This window comes from Heloderma suspectum, chromosome 3 (genome assembly GCF_057233095.1).
Source record: "Heloderma suspectum isolate Gila_16-S chromosome 3, 16-S_ref, whole genome shotgun sequence".
NCBI classification, from domain to species: domain Eukaryota; kingdom Metazoa; phylum Chordata; class Lepidosauria; order Squamata; family Helodermatidae; genus Heloderma; species Heloderma suspectum.
This window is the reverse complement of record NC_139460.1, coordinates 243225862-243241316: the sequence shown is the minus strand read 5'-3', so window position 1 is coordinate 243241316 and position 15455 is coordinate 243225862. Positions and strand designations below refer to the sequence as shown.

Here is a 15455-nt window from a genome sequence, read left to right as displayed (position 1 = left end):
GTTTGTCAAGCTGCTTCTATATGTGTGGGAAAATATTTTAAACTCTTCATCTGATAGCCTAAAGTGGATTTTAGATATAGCTGTGCACAAATGACCTCTCTAAATCATCCATCCTATTTGCGGGCAGAGAAAATGGGATTGTTTCAATGAATTTTGCCAGGGGGACGAGAAATTCTCCAACAGTTGCTCAGAGGTGGGGCTCACTATTAGCAGCAGTTGTAGCACAGCTTCTTTCTTTTCTTCCTGAGGGTTTTGGGTTTTTTTTCCCCACTGCCACTATAAGTGGCAACAGCTGCAACTGTGTTGGCAGCCTGGCCACTATTCTGCATTCTCCACAATGCCCCATGCCTAGTGTTGTTCCAGGGCATGGGGTTGGGGAAGGCAGGCACCACCAACAATTGAGAAAATTGGGAGAAAATTCTGCAAAGCAACTTTCTATTTCTAGGGGGAATAAGAAAAATCTCAGAACGTCTCTCTCTCTCTCTCTCTCTCTCTGTCTCTCTCTGTTTTTTTTTACCCAGAAAACATTTTTCTGAGAAAAGAACATCTTCTGAGAAATTCTGGCTCAGCATTACTTGTCAGTCTTCAGGGTTCAGCACCTTCACTAGGGTTTTCCAAATGTTAAAGTTTTGATTGTGGATACATCTTGTCTCTAATGGATATGCTTATAATGCCACTACCACTCCTTCTTAGCAAACTCTGGGAAGGGTGCTGTAATGCATCTTACCATCATTCTGCAGTCTTCCTGGCTGCCCACACTTCCTGATCTGAAAAAGCCCTGTAGAGGAAGAATTGCCTTATGATGTCTTCCCCTGGGCTTTACTTGAAGTGTGGGAAGCTGGGGAGGCTACCAGCTGCCGAAAAGATGATTGTGCAAGACAGGATGCTCACATACACTCCTTGGCCACCTCATAAGCAAGGCAAGCACCAGAACCCTGAACCCCACCCATGAGAATTTATCTGAAATTTTCTATTCCTTTGAACATTTTTGAAAAGAAATTTTCTTTCAAACTGAATTAGAATGGTCAAAAAATGTGGAAGAAATTCTCAACACAGCACTAATGTTAGAACTTAGAAAATAGTGTTGCAGTCTTTCCTGAAGGTGGCAGAATAGCTCATTTCTTAGTACAAGTTATGCTTTGTAAATGCTGTCTAAAGCTCATCACTCAACAAATTGGTGCCTCTTGAATAACTTTTATTTCTTACAATGGTTTGGGCATGTTTCTCTTTTTAGAATTGAAAGATTCTCTGTCTCGTATGGGATCAGATCTGAAGCAGGGTTTTATCAGCTCATTGAAAAGTGCTTGGCAAACTCTTAATGAATTTGCACGTGCTCACACCTCCTCTACTCAGCTTCAAGCAGAATTGGAGAAAGTGGCTCATCAGATCAAAGAGGAAGAAGAAAAAGATGAGGCAGAAGGTTAGTTGGTGCATGGCTGTTGTCCTTTTCAGTACTGTGGTCAGTGTTAAAACTGGAAGTTTGCCTTCAGAATGTAAGCCTGACCACTTTTAGACTGGCTATAGATACTCACCTGTCTGTCCTGATTCTGCTAATCTAATCCTAAAGCCTCTAGATAACTCCCCAACACATAGCATCATATCACTTTTAAATGTTTCTATTTAGAGCATTTTGCCAGAAGGAGAATTATATGTATTAGTTATCACTTCATACAGTTTGAACTTTTGTTAGTCAAATCAGATGTATCACTTTGCTAGCTCTCTAAGTTTCATGTAATGATAGGGTATCTCCATTGAAATGAATTACCTTGTCACAGGCTGGACTGTAATACCTTCTGCAGATATTAGTCTCTTAGGCAGCAAGGAATTTGCCTGCTTCATCCTGTCTATGGTAGATATTGTTTACCACTGTTTTCCTTGCTTTTGGGAAATTACCAAAATCTTTCAATCTCTCAGTTTTAAAATTCTCTCAAAATCTGTGTTACAGTAATCAAATGGAAATAACGTACTTGTATTGGCAAGGTCCGAAGACCTATATTGCGCATGCCTGATGAGAGCTTTACCTTCTTTCTTTGAATAGCAGCCCCCTCCGTGCCTCATCATAAATTGCTTTTGAGTCTCGCTTCAGTTTTTAAAAGTGGCTTGCCATATAGTATGAGAGGCTGCAGTTTGAGAAACACAGGTCCAGAGCCCCTTGGGTACTTGGAGCAAGTTCTGCAGTTTAATTTGGATTTGTGTGTGAGATACTGACCATTACTTTATTTGTGGCATAATAAAATGTAATCCAACTCAAATATTTGTTTTGGTTTCTGTTCCTAAATACCTCCAAACTTTGAACTCTATAACCTACACTTCAGTTTTACTATTGCATGCAATTAGAAGAAGAGAAACCCACAGCTGTAATAAAACAGACCATATTCCATCAATCTTAGTACAGAGAAGTTGTAATAAAAAGATCAGAAAGGTAGAACCAAGTATTGATCAAGGATTCAACTTGTAATGAACTTATCATGCTTGCTTGCTTTCTACTGTAGCAGAAAAGATTGTTGAAAGTCCAGATCTTTCAAAAGATGAAGACTTGAGTATAAAAGTTGGCTTGCTAAATGGAGGCCGCCGTATTGATTATGTTCTGCAAGAAAAGCCCATCGAAAGTTTTAATGAATACCTGTTTGCTCTACAGAGTCACTTGTGCTATTGGTAAGATTTTTCCCCTTGATACAACACACAGTAGCGCAACTTTGGGTTTCCTTCCTTGTATTATTTCAGTTTTTCTTTGCTGGCCTTTTTGGACTTGTACATTTTTTCAGCTTCATTTTGCCTTTCGCAGAATGTTACAGCAAAATATATACCACCGCACTACACAGTTTGCTAAATATGCAACCACTGACCTTTTAAAACCCATATATCAATAGTGCCTTCTTTTGTTCATAACAAAATCAGGTTTTGTCACTTTCTAAAAAATCATATAACGTTGTTAATTGTAACTTTTTAGTCTGGCTTGGGTTTTTCTTCTGAATGGCAGAAAGTAGATAGGTTTAGATTAAGAGCCCTTGTACCAATGTGGTTTTATGAGTAGTGATATAAACCACTCAGGATGCTATGTTGCTGCACTGATTAAAGACCAAGGAAGTATCTTCTTACACCAGTTTAGTCTCGGCAACCACAAAACCTAAATGCGAAGTGCCAAGTGCTGCAGTCCAGACAGACCACTAGACAGTGCAAACTCAAGTGCAGTGCAGCCTTTTGCAGTCATTCACAGGATTGACCTGTCTATAGGAGTGTGGTTTAGTGATAAAATTGGGACTTGGAGTTAGGTCTGTGACTGTGCTAATCTTTTGCTGAAAGCCTTAGGGGGGAGGGTGAGCTGTATCTGATGTATACTAGTAAAAAGTTATTTCTTCTGTGTGACTTGCTCAAGAGCAAACAAACTTGGTTGTTGCTTGGGTGTTATATAGCGTGTATATGTGCGTGTTTATGTGTGCCTTTATTTTTCTTGAGAAACAGCAAATGAGAATAATTCTTATTGACCAGGTATGTCTTCAAAACACTGGAAACAGTGTTTCAGAGAACACTTTTAATTTGAAAGTTTGCTTCCAGTATTTTTAAATAACTAATTGGTATAATAGAAGGTATTGTTAAACTCTCACTCTCTCTCTCTCTCTCTCTCTCGATGTGCGTGTGTGCGTTTCCTGTGGGTCTAATGTTCCAGTCTGTTTTGCTTATCTGTGTTTAAAGGTATCTGTATATTTTTCACCCTAAGGTGGCACTGTTGAGGGGTTTTTTGGAGAAAAAAAATCTATTGGGCAATAAGACTGACAGGCTTCTTAAAAGTACTTTCTAATCTTATTAGCAGGCTGAACCCAAATGACTGACTGCTTAAGTTTTTGCTGATAATATTTACAGTTGTTTTTTGTGCTTGGCAGTATAAGCTTGAACACATGCAAGGATTCATCTAGCAGATATTCAGTTTTCCTGTTTGCCTCTATTACTTTTCGTACAGTGGCTGCTATTAGATTGTAAGCCTGTGGGCAGGGAGTGCATTGTTTTCTTAGGTGGCATGCAGGCAACCCCTCCTGCTGAAGGGACTAGGGACCCACCAGAACAGATTTTGAGGGGCTTTAGGGGGGAGGAAGGGAAAGCTGACTTTTGCTCATGCAGTGTTAGATTTCACAATTTCTGTACAGTTCTAGAAAACCTTAAGCACATTACAAATAAATAGCAGTAGATGATGATGTTGATGATGATTAAATGAGCCAAACTTTTATGAAGAGAGAATCCGGCATTAAATGCATTGCCTAAAGTTTACTGTTGAGTATGTTGGGGGATGGTGTTGATTTAAATGAACAAATTTTATTTGAACATTTTTAGTAACTTGTAAAAACAATATAGAGTTTACATTTTGTAATATAGCTGTCAGATACTGAAATCAAAGATGGTATATATAAATACAAACTAGATTGTGTATATTGATTTATGGTGCCAGGATAGGGGGGATGTGGATGGTTCTGCCTTGCAGGATAAGGTTAAAGTATTTGGATCCTTGATATCAATGCAGATTTGTAGCATTATTGTGGAAATCCACATATTGAAGATGGAATAAAGAGATAGCAATGAAGATCAGTGGCAGAGTCTGGCCCCCTTTAAACCAGAACCGCTGGGCTGCCTGGGGAATGCTGGGAGTTGTAGGACTTATTTCTGTCTAAACATGCATAGGATTGTGCCCACAGAGTCTTAAAAGGAATGAGCAGAGTATGCAGTAGAATGAGATACAGGAACCTGAGGGAAATACAGGTGGAAAACACAGGGAGTAGAAGAAAGGAGAGGTTAATGAAAGTTACGTTGATGGGATTGGAGTGCTGAATTTCACACACTAATGTTAACGTTTTGGCTATAAGTTTTCAGTTTAAGTATACTAGCTTAAGTAACCTGATGAGACTGAAGGAGAAATAAACACTTAAGGTGCATAGGAAGAATGGATTGAAAAGTAATAAAAGAAGCATCAAGGTGGCAACCTTTCAATTAGCAATATTGCATAGTTAAGTATTTGTCTCAGCTGCACTTGGAAAAAGGAATGCAGAATAGGTTGCTCAAAGTAGACAATTCCTTGGCAAATTAAGTATTTTTATCTGCAGGGAATCTGAAGACACTGCTTTGCTTCTCCTGAAAGAAATATATAGAACTATGAATGTTTATCCTGAACAGCCGCAACATTGATGTACGGATACCTATCATTCTGAATGTGTAAGTAGTCCTCAATGTAAATGCAGCACAAAGTCGTGTCGACTTGAGAGTACAGAATTCCTTGTAGGACAGGGAAGTCATGAAACGTTTTTAAAATCAGTGTTTCTCTTGGTGAAGAGTTGCCAGCATGCTTGAAATGTATTGGGACCCATTATATGCCTTTCCATTTAAAAAACTGTTTCCTACACATGCTTGAGCTGCTTTCTGACCTCAGTGTAAGTAAACTCTACGTGGAGTTTAACATTTATCCCTTCCTAGGTGAGTTCATTGGGCATGATAGCATAAGCCATTTTTTTCCCTTTCTCCATGACTGTGGCTTGAAATATAAAGCAAACAGACTCCCGCTTACCTTGAAAATTCTGAGTGGCTTTGGACATTTAGATACAGAGGGAAGCAAGAAGCAGAAATTACTCCTGCTTCCATTTCTCTGTGCTTCTTTGTAATATCCAAATCAGACCTTTCACATCTCCTTGTGGTTAGCTACATAAGCTGGTCCTGCATTGAAGGAACAACTGAAGCCATTGTTAAAGTAAGCTTTATGCAAACTTCATAAAATCCCTCTTCCAGTTACATGTAAGCTTGGCATTGTTAAAATCTCTCCAGTTTGATATAGAAGCACGGGGATTTTTTTAAGTGACTGTAAGAGCAGGAGCAAATCTATTCACTAACATAAATTATAACTTATTACAGTGCAGTGGTAAAAGTAAATTTGTGTTCATCATCTTTAGAGACTTGGAAGTGCATTTGTGTTAGCATGTGTGCATATATACTAGGAATGGAGTAGATTAGCTTCCCTTCTCTTTTTTTAAATGGTTCTTCTACCTGGTATCTGCGGAGGGAGGGAAATGCAACAGAAAACAAATCGTAAATGCGTACATATCCTTGCAGCATTACATTCCAAAATACTGAACTTGTTTTTAATTTTTATTCAGTGGATTACCAAGTATTTCAGTTCATCTACCTCCAGTCTACTATGCTCAGTTGTCATAGTAACGTTATTTAGCTAGAGAACTGTGTACTACAACGAGTTGAACTGAAGCGTGTGTATGTGTAGGCTTAAAGGATTTGAACTTGTACCAGGTATTTGTTTTGTAGTTCTTAATTAGGTGCCCTTGCCAGTTTCCCTAAACTCACTGTTTTCTTACTTGAATCACCTGTTGCAGTTATAGTACACAAATAAAACACAGCTCTAGAAATTAGTGTAATTACTCCCAAGGCTCAGTGAAATATACAGTTAGGCTTCTACCATGCTGCTTCATGACATATTCATGCTTTGATTGTTAAGCAAGGCTTCATTTAATAATATGCCAATAAATGTCTGTAATCTTATGCACTACATGGTTTCTAACTTAAATGTAGACTCCCCAAATGAGCTCACAGATTACAATGTGGGAGGGAGTCCTGCACCCACAGCTTGCATTGATATCAGGACTGCTCATAGGTAACAATATAGATGCCAAGATGTGAGGAAACATTTCATCCCCCAAATTATTGCACTATTTCTATCATAGTAGCACTTTTTGCTTAAATGTTTTATGATTGAGTAGCTTCTGTAAATGTACTGTGCTCTAAGCTACTTTTGCTGAAATACCCTTTCTGATTGACTGTATTCTTTAAACAGTGCCCCAGAATGAAATATACAGCGAGGGCATGTTCCAGTCCATCTGATGGACACAGTTAAGAATTCTCAGAGTCAGCTAATTATACCCTGTTTTCACATGCAGTGCAATTGGCCATTAGAAGGACCAAGAGACTTGTGTACCCTTCCATTCTCCCAACCAGCCTTCCTTTCTTGCCTCAATAAATATTACTTATACAATCCAGAAACCCAAGTGTGTTTAGTTAGTGAATGCTTAACTAAAAGCACTTACTATGTTCACTGGTGTTTTATTGAGGAAATGTTCCTGCTTACATTTTGCATAAAAAGGCCCAGCAATCTGAGACAAATCCACAGATTTCCTAGGCAAGTAGTCTTCAGTGGATTGCTAATTGACACACCATGTGTTTTTTCACACACAATAAACTTGTAGCTACAGAAGGAAAATAAAGTGCAAGACTTGTATTGGTTCCTGTACTGGGGTTGGTGGGAAGGCACAGTTGCCTCTAGATCTCTTTAAATATTCCCGGTAGAGGACCTAATCCAGCTTTAGGTTTCTGGGCTCATTTTTAAGGGGAGCAAGGAATAGCCACTAGATCCCCTTTGATGTGAGCTGACCCACAGTGCCAAGTGGTTGCAAAACTTGTCTGTGGGATGTATGTGCAGACTTCATCAGGAAAGTATATTTTATAGTATTTCAGTTACCAGTATATATTTTCTTTGGGAAGCTTTAGCTGTCTGTCTTTGTCTGTTTTATGCACCCGTGTGTTTAACTTTTACTTATTTATTTTGGATTATGAACTTTTATAGTATATTTATTTGGCTGAAAATTCTTTTTTATGTGGGCCACCTCGTCAATTTTAACTTGTCCAGTGGAGTGCATGCAAACTCCCACATTTTATCAATTTATATACCACCTTGTAGAAAATCTTCTGGTAAGGCAACTTACAAAGATATAAACAACAAAAATATCAATAACAAAACAATATCATAACAATAAAATACAAATAATTTTAAAAACCACAGATAAGCAATTATAAAAGCAAGTCAGCATGCACAGGTAAAAATCATGCATATGATCTTACTTACATGCACTAGTATTCTATCTTGGCCTTGTCTGTCAACACTGGCTTGGGCAGAGAAAGTCATAGTGGGAATGGAAAGGATGCAGGCATTCCTATTCATCATCTGGCTGATGGGCTTTGTAAACTGGGGCCAAATGTAGTGGGGGCATTAGAGGAACCACAGGGGGAAGAGGTTTAGTTTTGTAGTTGCAGCCTCTGGCACAGATTGTGAAAGTTGTATTTTTCTTCTTTTTCTTTTGCAGCATTTCCAATCTTCCTTCAGACTTGCCAGCAGTCTTTTGAGAAGGCAGCACCAATTCCCACAGATGACAGAAGTGTTCTCGGTCTACAGCCATCAGATTCTATACTGCTTTTTTGTTTCATTTTGAAAAACATGGGTAGGGAAAAAGAAAATCAGGTCTGCTCTTCAGTGTGCACACAACTTTTTCCCAGCTTTGAATCATTTGTGGAATAGTTGCCAAACATAAATGACCTTTCAAGAAATACATGGTATGCAAATTACTCTGTTTTGGTCATTAGATTATCAGACCTATGCTTTTAATCAGGGCTGTATGTTTTGTTTTATTTTTTAAAGGACATATTGTTGGTAAACAGCAATAATCTTCTGATTTAAGAAAAATACAACTTTGCCCCATTTCTTTAAAAATGTGAACTTAATTTGTATTAAAGTACTTTAAAGTTTACATTGAACCATTTATACTTGCTGAAATGAACAACTGAAGTCAATGTCTTACAGTTAGTAAGTATACTATTAAGATTTTATAAAAGCTTGAAACTCTGAGAGAGTTTTTTTTGGGGGGGCAGGTTATTCTTGTGACGTGAACTTTTACTCTAGGTAGTGTAGATTGCTGGTACAAATTGATTCAGCACTTGCTCATCTTGCTGTGTGTCATTCAGCATAAGGAGTGGGAGGATGAGCCAAATAAAATCTTGGCTTGACAGTGGAAATCAGGTGGAGATGCATGAGTCTACATATGATTTGAGTTACAGAAATGTATGGTTTTGCAACAGAAGAAGAGTCTTTTGAGGATGAGATTCATGGAGAGCCTTGGCTTTGCCAAGAACACTTCCTACTTTCTCCTCGTGAAATATGTGATTGTTTAACAGATACATTTCTAAACACTGGACTTATATAGCTTCTTTGTTTCTGATTTTCTCAACTGCATTTTTTTCAAAAATAATATTGTGATAGCTTTTATTTGCTTTTGCTATACAAATAGTGGATTCTCCTGTATCAGTAGCTTTCTTTAAAGTATATGATTTTTGAGGGGTGTATCTATGTTATTTTTTGATATAGGCACCATTGCAGTGTTGTCTTGGAGGAGGAGATGCAAAATATGATGTGATGGAGTAACTAGATCCACTTCTATCTCTGTAGGATCTATGCAATTTAAAATCTTGCATATTCTTAGATTACAAAAAATGGTTCATTGCAGTATATTACCTTTAGTTATTTTATAACTCTCTATAAATATTGCAACTAATATTAAAAGATACTGTCATACCAGTGGGCCTTTCTAGCAAACATTTATTCTCCTTTCAGCAACAATTCTCACTTCATCACTGAAAGCCACAGGATGTTATCTGTGTTCCGTTTTTTCATTCTGAATATTTGGTGCACCATTCATCACAATGATATTTCCCTTCAGTCATTTGTTAAACTAGAACAAATTCTGTCAGAAAAATGGTGGATGAAGCAGCTTCTTGTCAGATGGAATAACAAGTGGGAAAGCCCTTCAATAAATCCTGGATTAAAGTTGTCTCCAAAAGGTTTCAGAATTGTATGATTGGTATTCAGATCACATTCCCAGTCATCCTGCGTAAAATACCAAAGAATGAAAGATGTGCAAAGATTTTCAAGAATCAACAACAGTATTGAGAGTGTGGAATTTGCTGAAGTGAATGTGTAAAGGCAGACCAAATAAATATAATGTTTGCAACAATGAAAAATACAAAGGTGTTATAACTTACCACTTTTAATTTAAAGAAATTTGCTTTGTGTTTCATTTGTTCAATATTGTTTAGTGCTCAGAAAGGAAATAGCTATGGAAAACTGCTTAAGGGTGCAATCCTGTTGAGATAGATGGTCACCTATCCAATACAGGGTAGCTGAAGCACGGAGGAGAGGATTCCTTTCATGCTTTGGCTGTCTTGCAGTTTGTCTTATACACCCAATTTTCGGTGTCTAAGTGCGGCTTTGGGGAGAGGGCGAAAACGGGGCTGGAGACCGCATAGGAGGCCGTCTAAAACAGGTTCTGCCATCTCCTCCCGTCCCCGGAACGCCACCTTTTCGCCCTGTCCATGCTCCACATTACGAGCATGGACAGGAATGGAGGGGCAGCCACCATGGTTCTCTCCTTCCTGGTTGCAAGGGGGAGGGGGCGGGGAGTATGGTTTCCCAGCTACAAGCTTGGAGCTGGAAAACTAAAAAATCCTATCTCCCCCAGACACTGTCTAGGGCATATAGGATTGCTCTCTAAACTGCTTTAATGGGTTGCATAGTACTTAGAAGTTGTGTTTGGTTTTGAATATTTTAAGTTTATGAAGTAATTCTAATTTCAGCAAACATGTACTATTCTTTACTCCTCTGAACAGATGGAGAAATAATTTTAAACTTCCGATTTATGATTTTGGTCTGGGTGCTGACAGTGCAGTTACTGAAAACGTAGTAGAAACATTGACATCTGTCCTCTGTGTACATTATCAGCTTATTTCTTTTCCTGCCTTTTAATCCTGTGGGCTCTGTGCAGCAGCTGGATTCTATTCCATTGTAGAACTATTCAAGGCTCCAGTGATGGGAGCATACAGACATATACTGGATTTCCATAAAAATAGTATGGAAGTATAACCTCAGTCCCACATTGGGGTAGCAATTTGGAATAAGATTCCTCTTCCACTAGGGGAGGGAAAGCACATGCATACAAGAGGACCCATTGCTCTGCTATGTTTCACCAGCCAGGGAAACGTAGTGGCACTGTTGCAGTTATAAGCACTCTTCTTTTCCTCCTCTTCACTTGGTGAGAGACAAGACTGAAAACAGCAGTAAGGCTGCTGTGTTTGCGCTGTTGTGTGTTAGATTCTCTGTACATGCCCCTCTATTAGCAGAAAAAGAGAAGGAGTAGACACTGGGTAAGAACAATAAACCCAGATCCATCATCAGTACTTGGTACCCGTAGGCAGCTAGCTGTCGGTGCTCCAGGGCCCACTGGAGTGCAGCCTTACCTGGCAAGAGCAGCAACGGATGGCCATTTGAATATACCACATGGCACTGTGGTACACCACAGAGCAATACTATATTGGGGCATTGTGGGAAAATGAAATGATTGCTTGCTGCTGTTAGACAAGCCTATGGCTGTGGGTCTACCACATGGGCTTTGCTACAGGCCCTCTCAAATCTGGAACTAGCCCTAACAATCTCTGAAACCTTATTTGCAATTATGATTTCTTTAATTTTTTCTTGTTTTATATTGAGCTTCATCAAGTCAACAGTAGGAGGAATACTGAGCTATTTTGATGGTCCTCTCCTTTGTCAGCCCTAATGTCAACAATCCTTGCTTTTGTTGGTTAGCATCTAAAAGCATAATCCATATTGCCTTCTCTGATCAATTCTACTTAATGTAGTGATAATGGAACCATGTCAAGTTCTTTATAGGCCTGTTTCTATGACTTGACTTTGTTCTCTGCTGCCTACCATGTTTATGCCTTTTTTGTTGCTCCTGGCAACAGCTAAATTATTTGCATTTCAGTAAAGTTTCCTGTCACTGAAGCAACTGAATGTTTTATTGAGTACTTCACTAGTTTGTAATAAGAGTGTCTCTTGTTAAGACGGTGAAACTTTAATATCGAGATTAACAATTTCCCATGTTCTTTAGTTTTTGCTGTCTTTCCTGTGACTCTGTGATGTGTATCAATATGATTATGAAGAGGCTGTAGATAGCAATTCTATGGAGCCCAGTAACAAGACTCTTATTAAATGGATGTGGAAGACATTTATTTATTTTTATTTATTTAAAAACATTCTTGGCCGCCTTTCAAGGCAGAAGCCCTCCCAACGAGGCTCACAGCAATAACATACATAAAAACAGTTAAAATATTAACAGTGATAAAAACAAACACAATAAAATAGCAATAAAAGCAACAGTAAAAGCTGATGATAAAACCAACAACAGTAGCAACAACAGCAATCGTATTAAGAGAAGGTCACGGTAAAATAATGCATTTTCAAGGCCTTCTTAAAAGCAATGACGGAGTATGGGAGACCTCCAATGGCAACTTGTTCCAAAGGTGGGCTACTGCAGAGAAGGCCCTCTCACATGTGGTCACCCACCTAACTGCTCTCATGGGTGGGCAGATGAGAAGAGCTTCTCTTTCTGGTCGTAAGGTGCAGGCAGGCTGATAAGGGTGAAGGCGATCCTTCAAGTAACTTGGTCTCAAACTGTTTAAGGCTTTAAAGGTCAAAACCAGCACTTCAAATTGGGCTCAGAAACACACTGCTAACTAGTACAGCTGGTGCAGTATAGGCATTATGTGATCAAATCGCCTTGCCCTCACCAATACTTGGGTGGCCACATTCTGCACCAGCTGAAGTTTCCAAACAGTCTTCAAAGGCAGCCCCATGTACAGTGCATTACAGTACTCCAGCCTGGATATGACTAGTGTGTGGATAACTGAGGCAAGGTCTGTCCCGTCCAGGTAGGGCCACGGTTGGCATACCAGCCTAAGCTGGTAAAGTGTACTCCTGGACACTGCAGCCACCTGGACTTCCCCAGTTAGCTCAGAGTCCAGAACTCCCCCCAGACCGTGCACTTGGCCTTTTAGGGGGAGTACAACCCCATCCATCTAAGACCAGTTGTAAACCTCCATCCAAAGTAGTTGGTTTCCCTACCCACAATACCTCTGTGTTGTCTGGATTAAGTTTCAGTTTATTCACCCTCATCCATCCCAAAACCGTCTCCAGACACTGGTTCAGTAGTTCCATAGCCTCCCTGGGATGTGCAGATAGAAATGAGAGATAGAGCTGAATATCATACACATACTCAACCTCTTGATGACGTCCCCCAGTAGTTTCATGTAGATGTTAAAAAGCATGGGGCACAAGATAGAACCTTGTGGCACCCCACAGGATAATGGCCATAGGGTGGAACAGAAGTCCCCTAGCACCACCTTCTGAGAGCGCTCCTCCAGAAAGGACCGGAACCACTTTAAAGCTATGCCTCCCAAGTCCAATCCAGATAAATGATCCAGAAGGATACCATGGCCGATAGTATCAAAAGATGCTGAGAGGTACAGAAGAACCAACAGGGTTGCACTCCATCTATTCCCCAGAGTAAGTCAACCAGGGTAACCAAGGCTGTTTCTATAACCAGGCCTGAAACCTGATTGGAATTGATCTAAGTAATCAGTTTAATCCAAAATAGCTTGGGAGTTGTGAGGCCACCACATGCTCCAACATCTTACCCAAGAATGGCAAATTTGACACAGGGCGATAGTTATCCAAAACCATAGGATCTAAATTTGGTTTCTTCAACAAGGATCTCGCCACAGCTTCTTTCAAAGCTGTAGGGACCTCACCATCCCTCAAGGAGGCATTTACTCCCTTGGAGGTCCAGACATCCACCCCAGCTCGGGCAGATTTCATAAGCCAGGATGGGCATGGATCTAAAGGGCAAGTAGTAAGCCTCGGTCCTCCAAGCAGTTTGTCCACATCCTCAGGTTGCAGAAGCTGAAAGGTAACTAACATGACTAGATGGTGCACCAGCGCCATCCATATCAGACTGTCAAAGCAATGGCATCCAAGTCAGCACAAATACGAGCGATTTCATCTGTAAAGTATCTGGCAAGTTGTTCACAGTGGGCCTTTGGGGGTTCAAGTTGTTGTGTTCCAGGGCCCTTAACTACATTAAAGAGTGCCGCTGGACGACACTGAGCAGATGCAATGGTGGTGGAGAAGTAGGATTTCTTCGCCGCCATCACTGCCACAGAATAAGATCGCAGGTGGATTCTTACCTGTGTTCGATCATACTCACTCCAAGTCTTCCACCATTTGTGCTCTTGAGACTTAGTGGTACTTTCTTGTAGCCATTCTTGGAGCTATATATTACATTCCAATCGAGAAATGTGGCTTTTACCAAAAAGGATACGTTGTGAGATTGTTTATGCTATCTGCTATCATGTTGAGGAATGTTTTTTAGACATATTGCAAATGCAAACCTGTTTTTCCAGTATCTTTAGGATAGCTTACATATGCAGCAGTACGGTTTGAAATACATGTATGCACTTGTGCACGCGCAAGCACACACCACGGATGTTGATGACCAAATGTGATACTGCATTTTTTTTTCCAATTTTATCCTCAATAGATTTGGGCTGTCAAAATGTGTTGGTGAATAGACCAGTCAAGTAATGGTCAGGTATTTTAAAAACATTAATTTTATTAGAACAAAAAAGATACAAATCTTTTAGAACAAAAAAGGTAAGATTTCTGTATATGTGAATAGTTCACTAAACTGGTCTATTCTTTGGCTTTTCCCCTGAAACACCAGGATCACTGCACTTGAAATATTAAAAAACCAGAAATTAAAACAGAAATTAGTAACGAAGTACTAAAAACAAAAGTAACTGTTTAAAAACCTTCAATTGATTTTCCCCCCCATATCCATCTGAAAAATCAAATATGTCATCAGTATGACACTGACTCCTGTAGGCTAGGGGGTAAGCAGCCTTCCTTCCTGCTCTTTTCAACAAACAGCACCATAATGAAATTAAAATGGTAAACTGTTACCTACACAGTGGCAGCCTTGGCTCAATAGAATATTTGATTATAGTCAACTAGGCAGTCAATTGAGGGTGGCCAACCCTCAACTTCTTGGACTGGTCTTGTCCTATGCCTACCTAACTATTTAGTCCAAATATCTATCTTCTGTGTTAGTAATTCCAATCTCTTGTGTTAGATGTGTGATTATGCAGAAGCCGTAGGGCGCAATTCTATGCCTGTTTAGATAGAAAAAAATCCTACAACTCCCAGCATGCCCCAGCCAGCATGGTAGGCTGAGGAATGCTGGAACTTGTAGGACTTTTTCTGTCTAAACATGCATAGGATTGTGCCCTTAGTGTGCCTTTCCATGCTTCTTTTGGTCAGCTGTAGCAAAAGTATCCACTGGGCCTGAAAGTGCGTATACTTACTAGTCCAAGGGTACTATAGATGTAGATGGAGGAGCTAATCAATGCTATTCTGCATGTTTGCTGGGAAGTAGCAGGTTGTGATATCAAGTAGAGGACTATTTGCTATTGTTAATGTCCTGTCACTTGAAAAATTGCTGACCTATGAACTGAGTCTCAATTGCACATGTTCTGTCATCTGCCTGGATTATATTGATATTCTTTGTGTCTGTTCATTGCAACCTATATTTTCAACCTATTGATGCTATTCGTACTATAATATCTTAGATCCTAGTATGGTGCTCTTTAGGGATATGATACCTCTGATTGGACCATCTGACCTATTTGGGGGAGGGTAGTATTATGTGACCTAATTTAAGACTTTTACAAACTATAAACTGGGTCTTTTTCATCAT

General features: G+C 39.6%; 1 protein-coding gene across 10 annotated transcripts in view; it reads left to right on the top strand.

Moving 5' to 3' along the window:
- The window catches only part of SEC23IP (SEC23 interacting protein), a 41140-nt gene extending 29958 nt beyond the window's left edge, over nucleotides 1-11182 (top strand). For 7 of the 10 annotated variants that reach the window (XM_084846057.1, XM_084846053.1, XM_084846064.1 and 4 more), the window contains 4 exons: nucleotides 1235-1420; nucleotides 2493-2655; nucleotides 5091-5199; nucleotides 8124-11182. In XM_084846057.1, coding sequence (XP_084702183.1) covers nucleotides 1235-1420; nucleotides 2493-2655; nucleotides 5091-5172 — 431 coding nt within the window. In that variant the 3' untranslated portion in view covers nucleotides 5173-5199; nucleotides 8124-11182. The remainder of the gene's footprint in view (nucleotides 1-1234; nucleotides 1421-2492; nucleotides 2656-5090; nucleotides 5200-8123) is intronic. The other 3 variants (XM_084846058.1, XM_084846054.1, XR_014789459.1) reach the window with 2 other exon arrangements.
- The last annotated feature ends 4273 nt before the right edge of the window (nucleotides 11183-15455 follow it).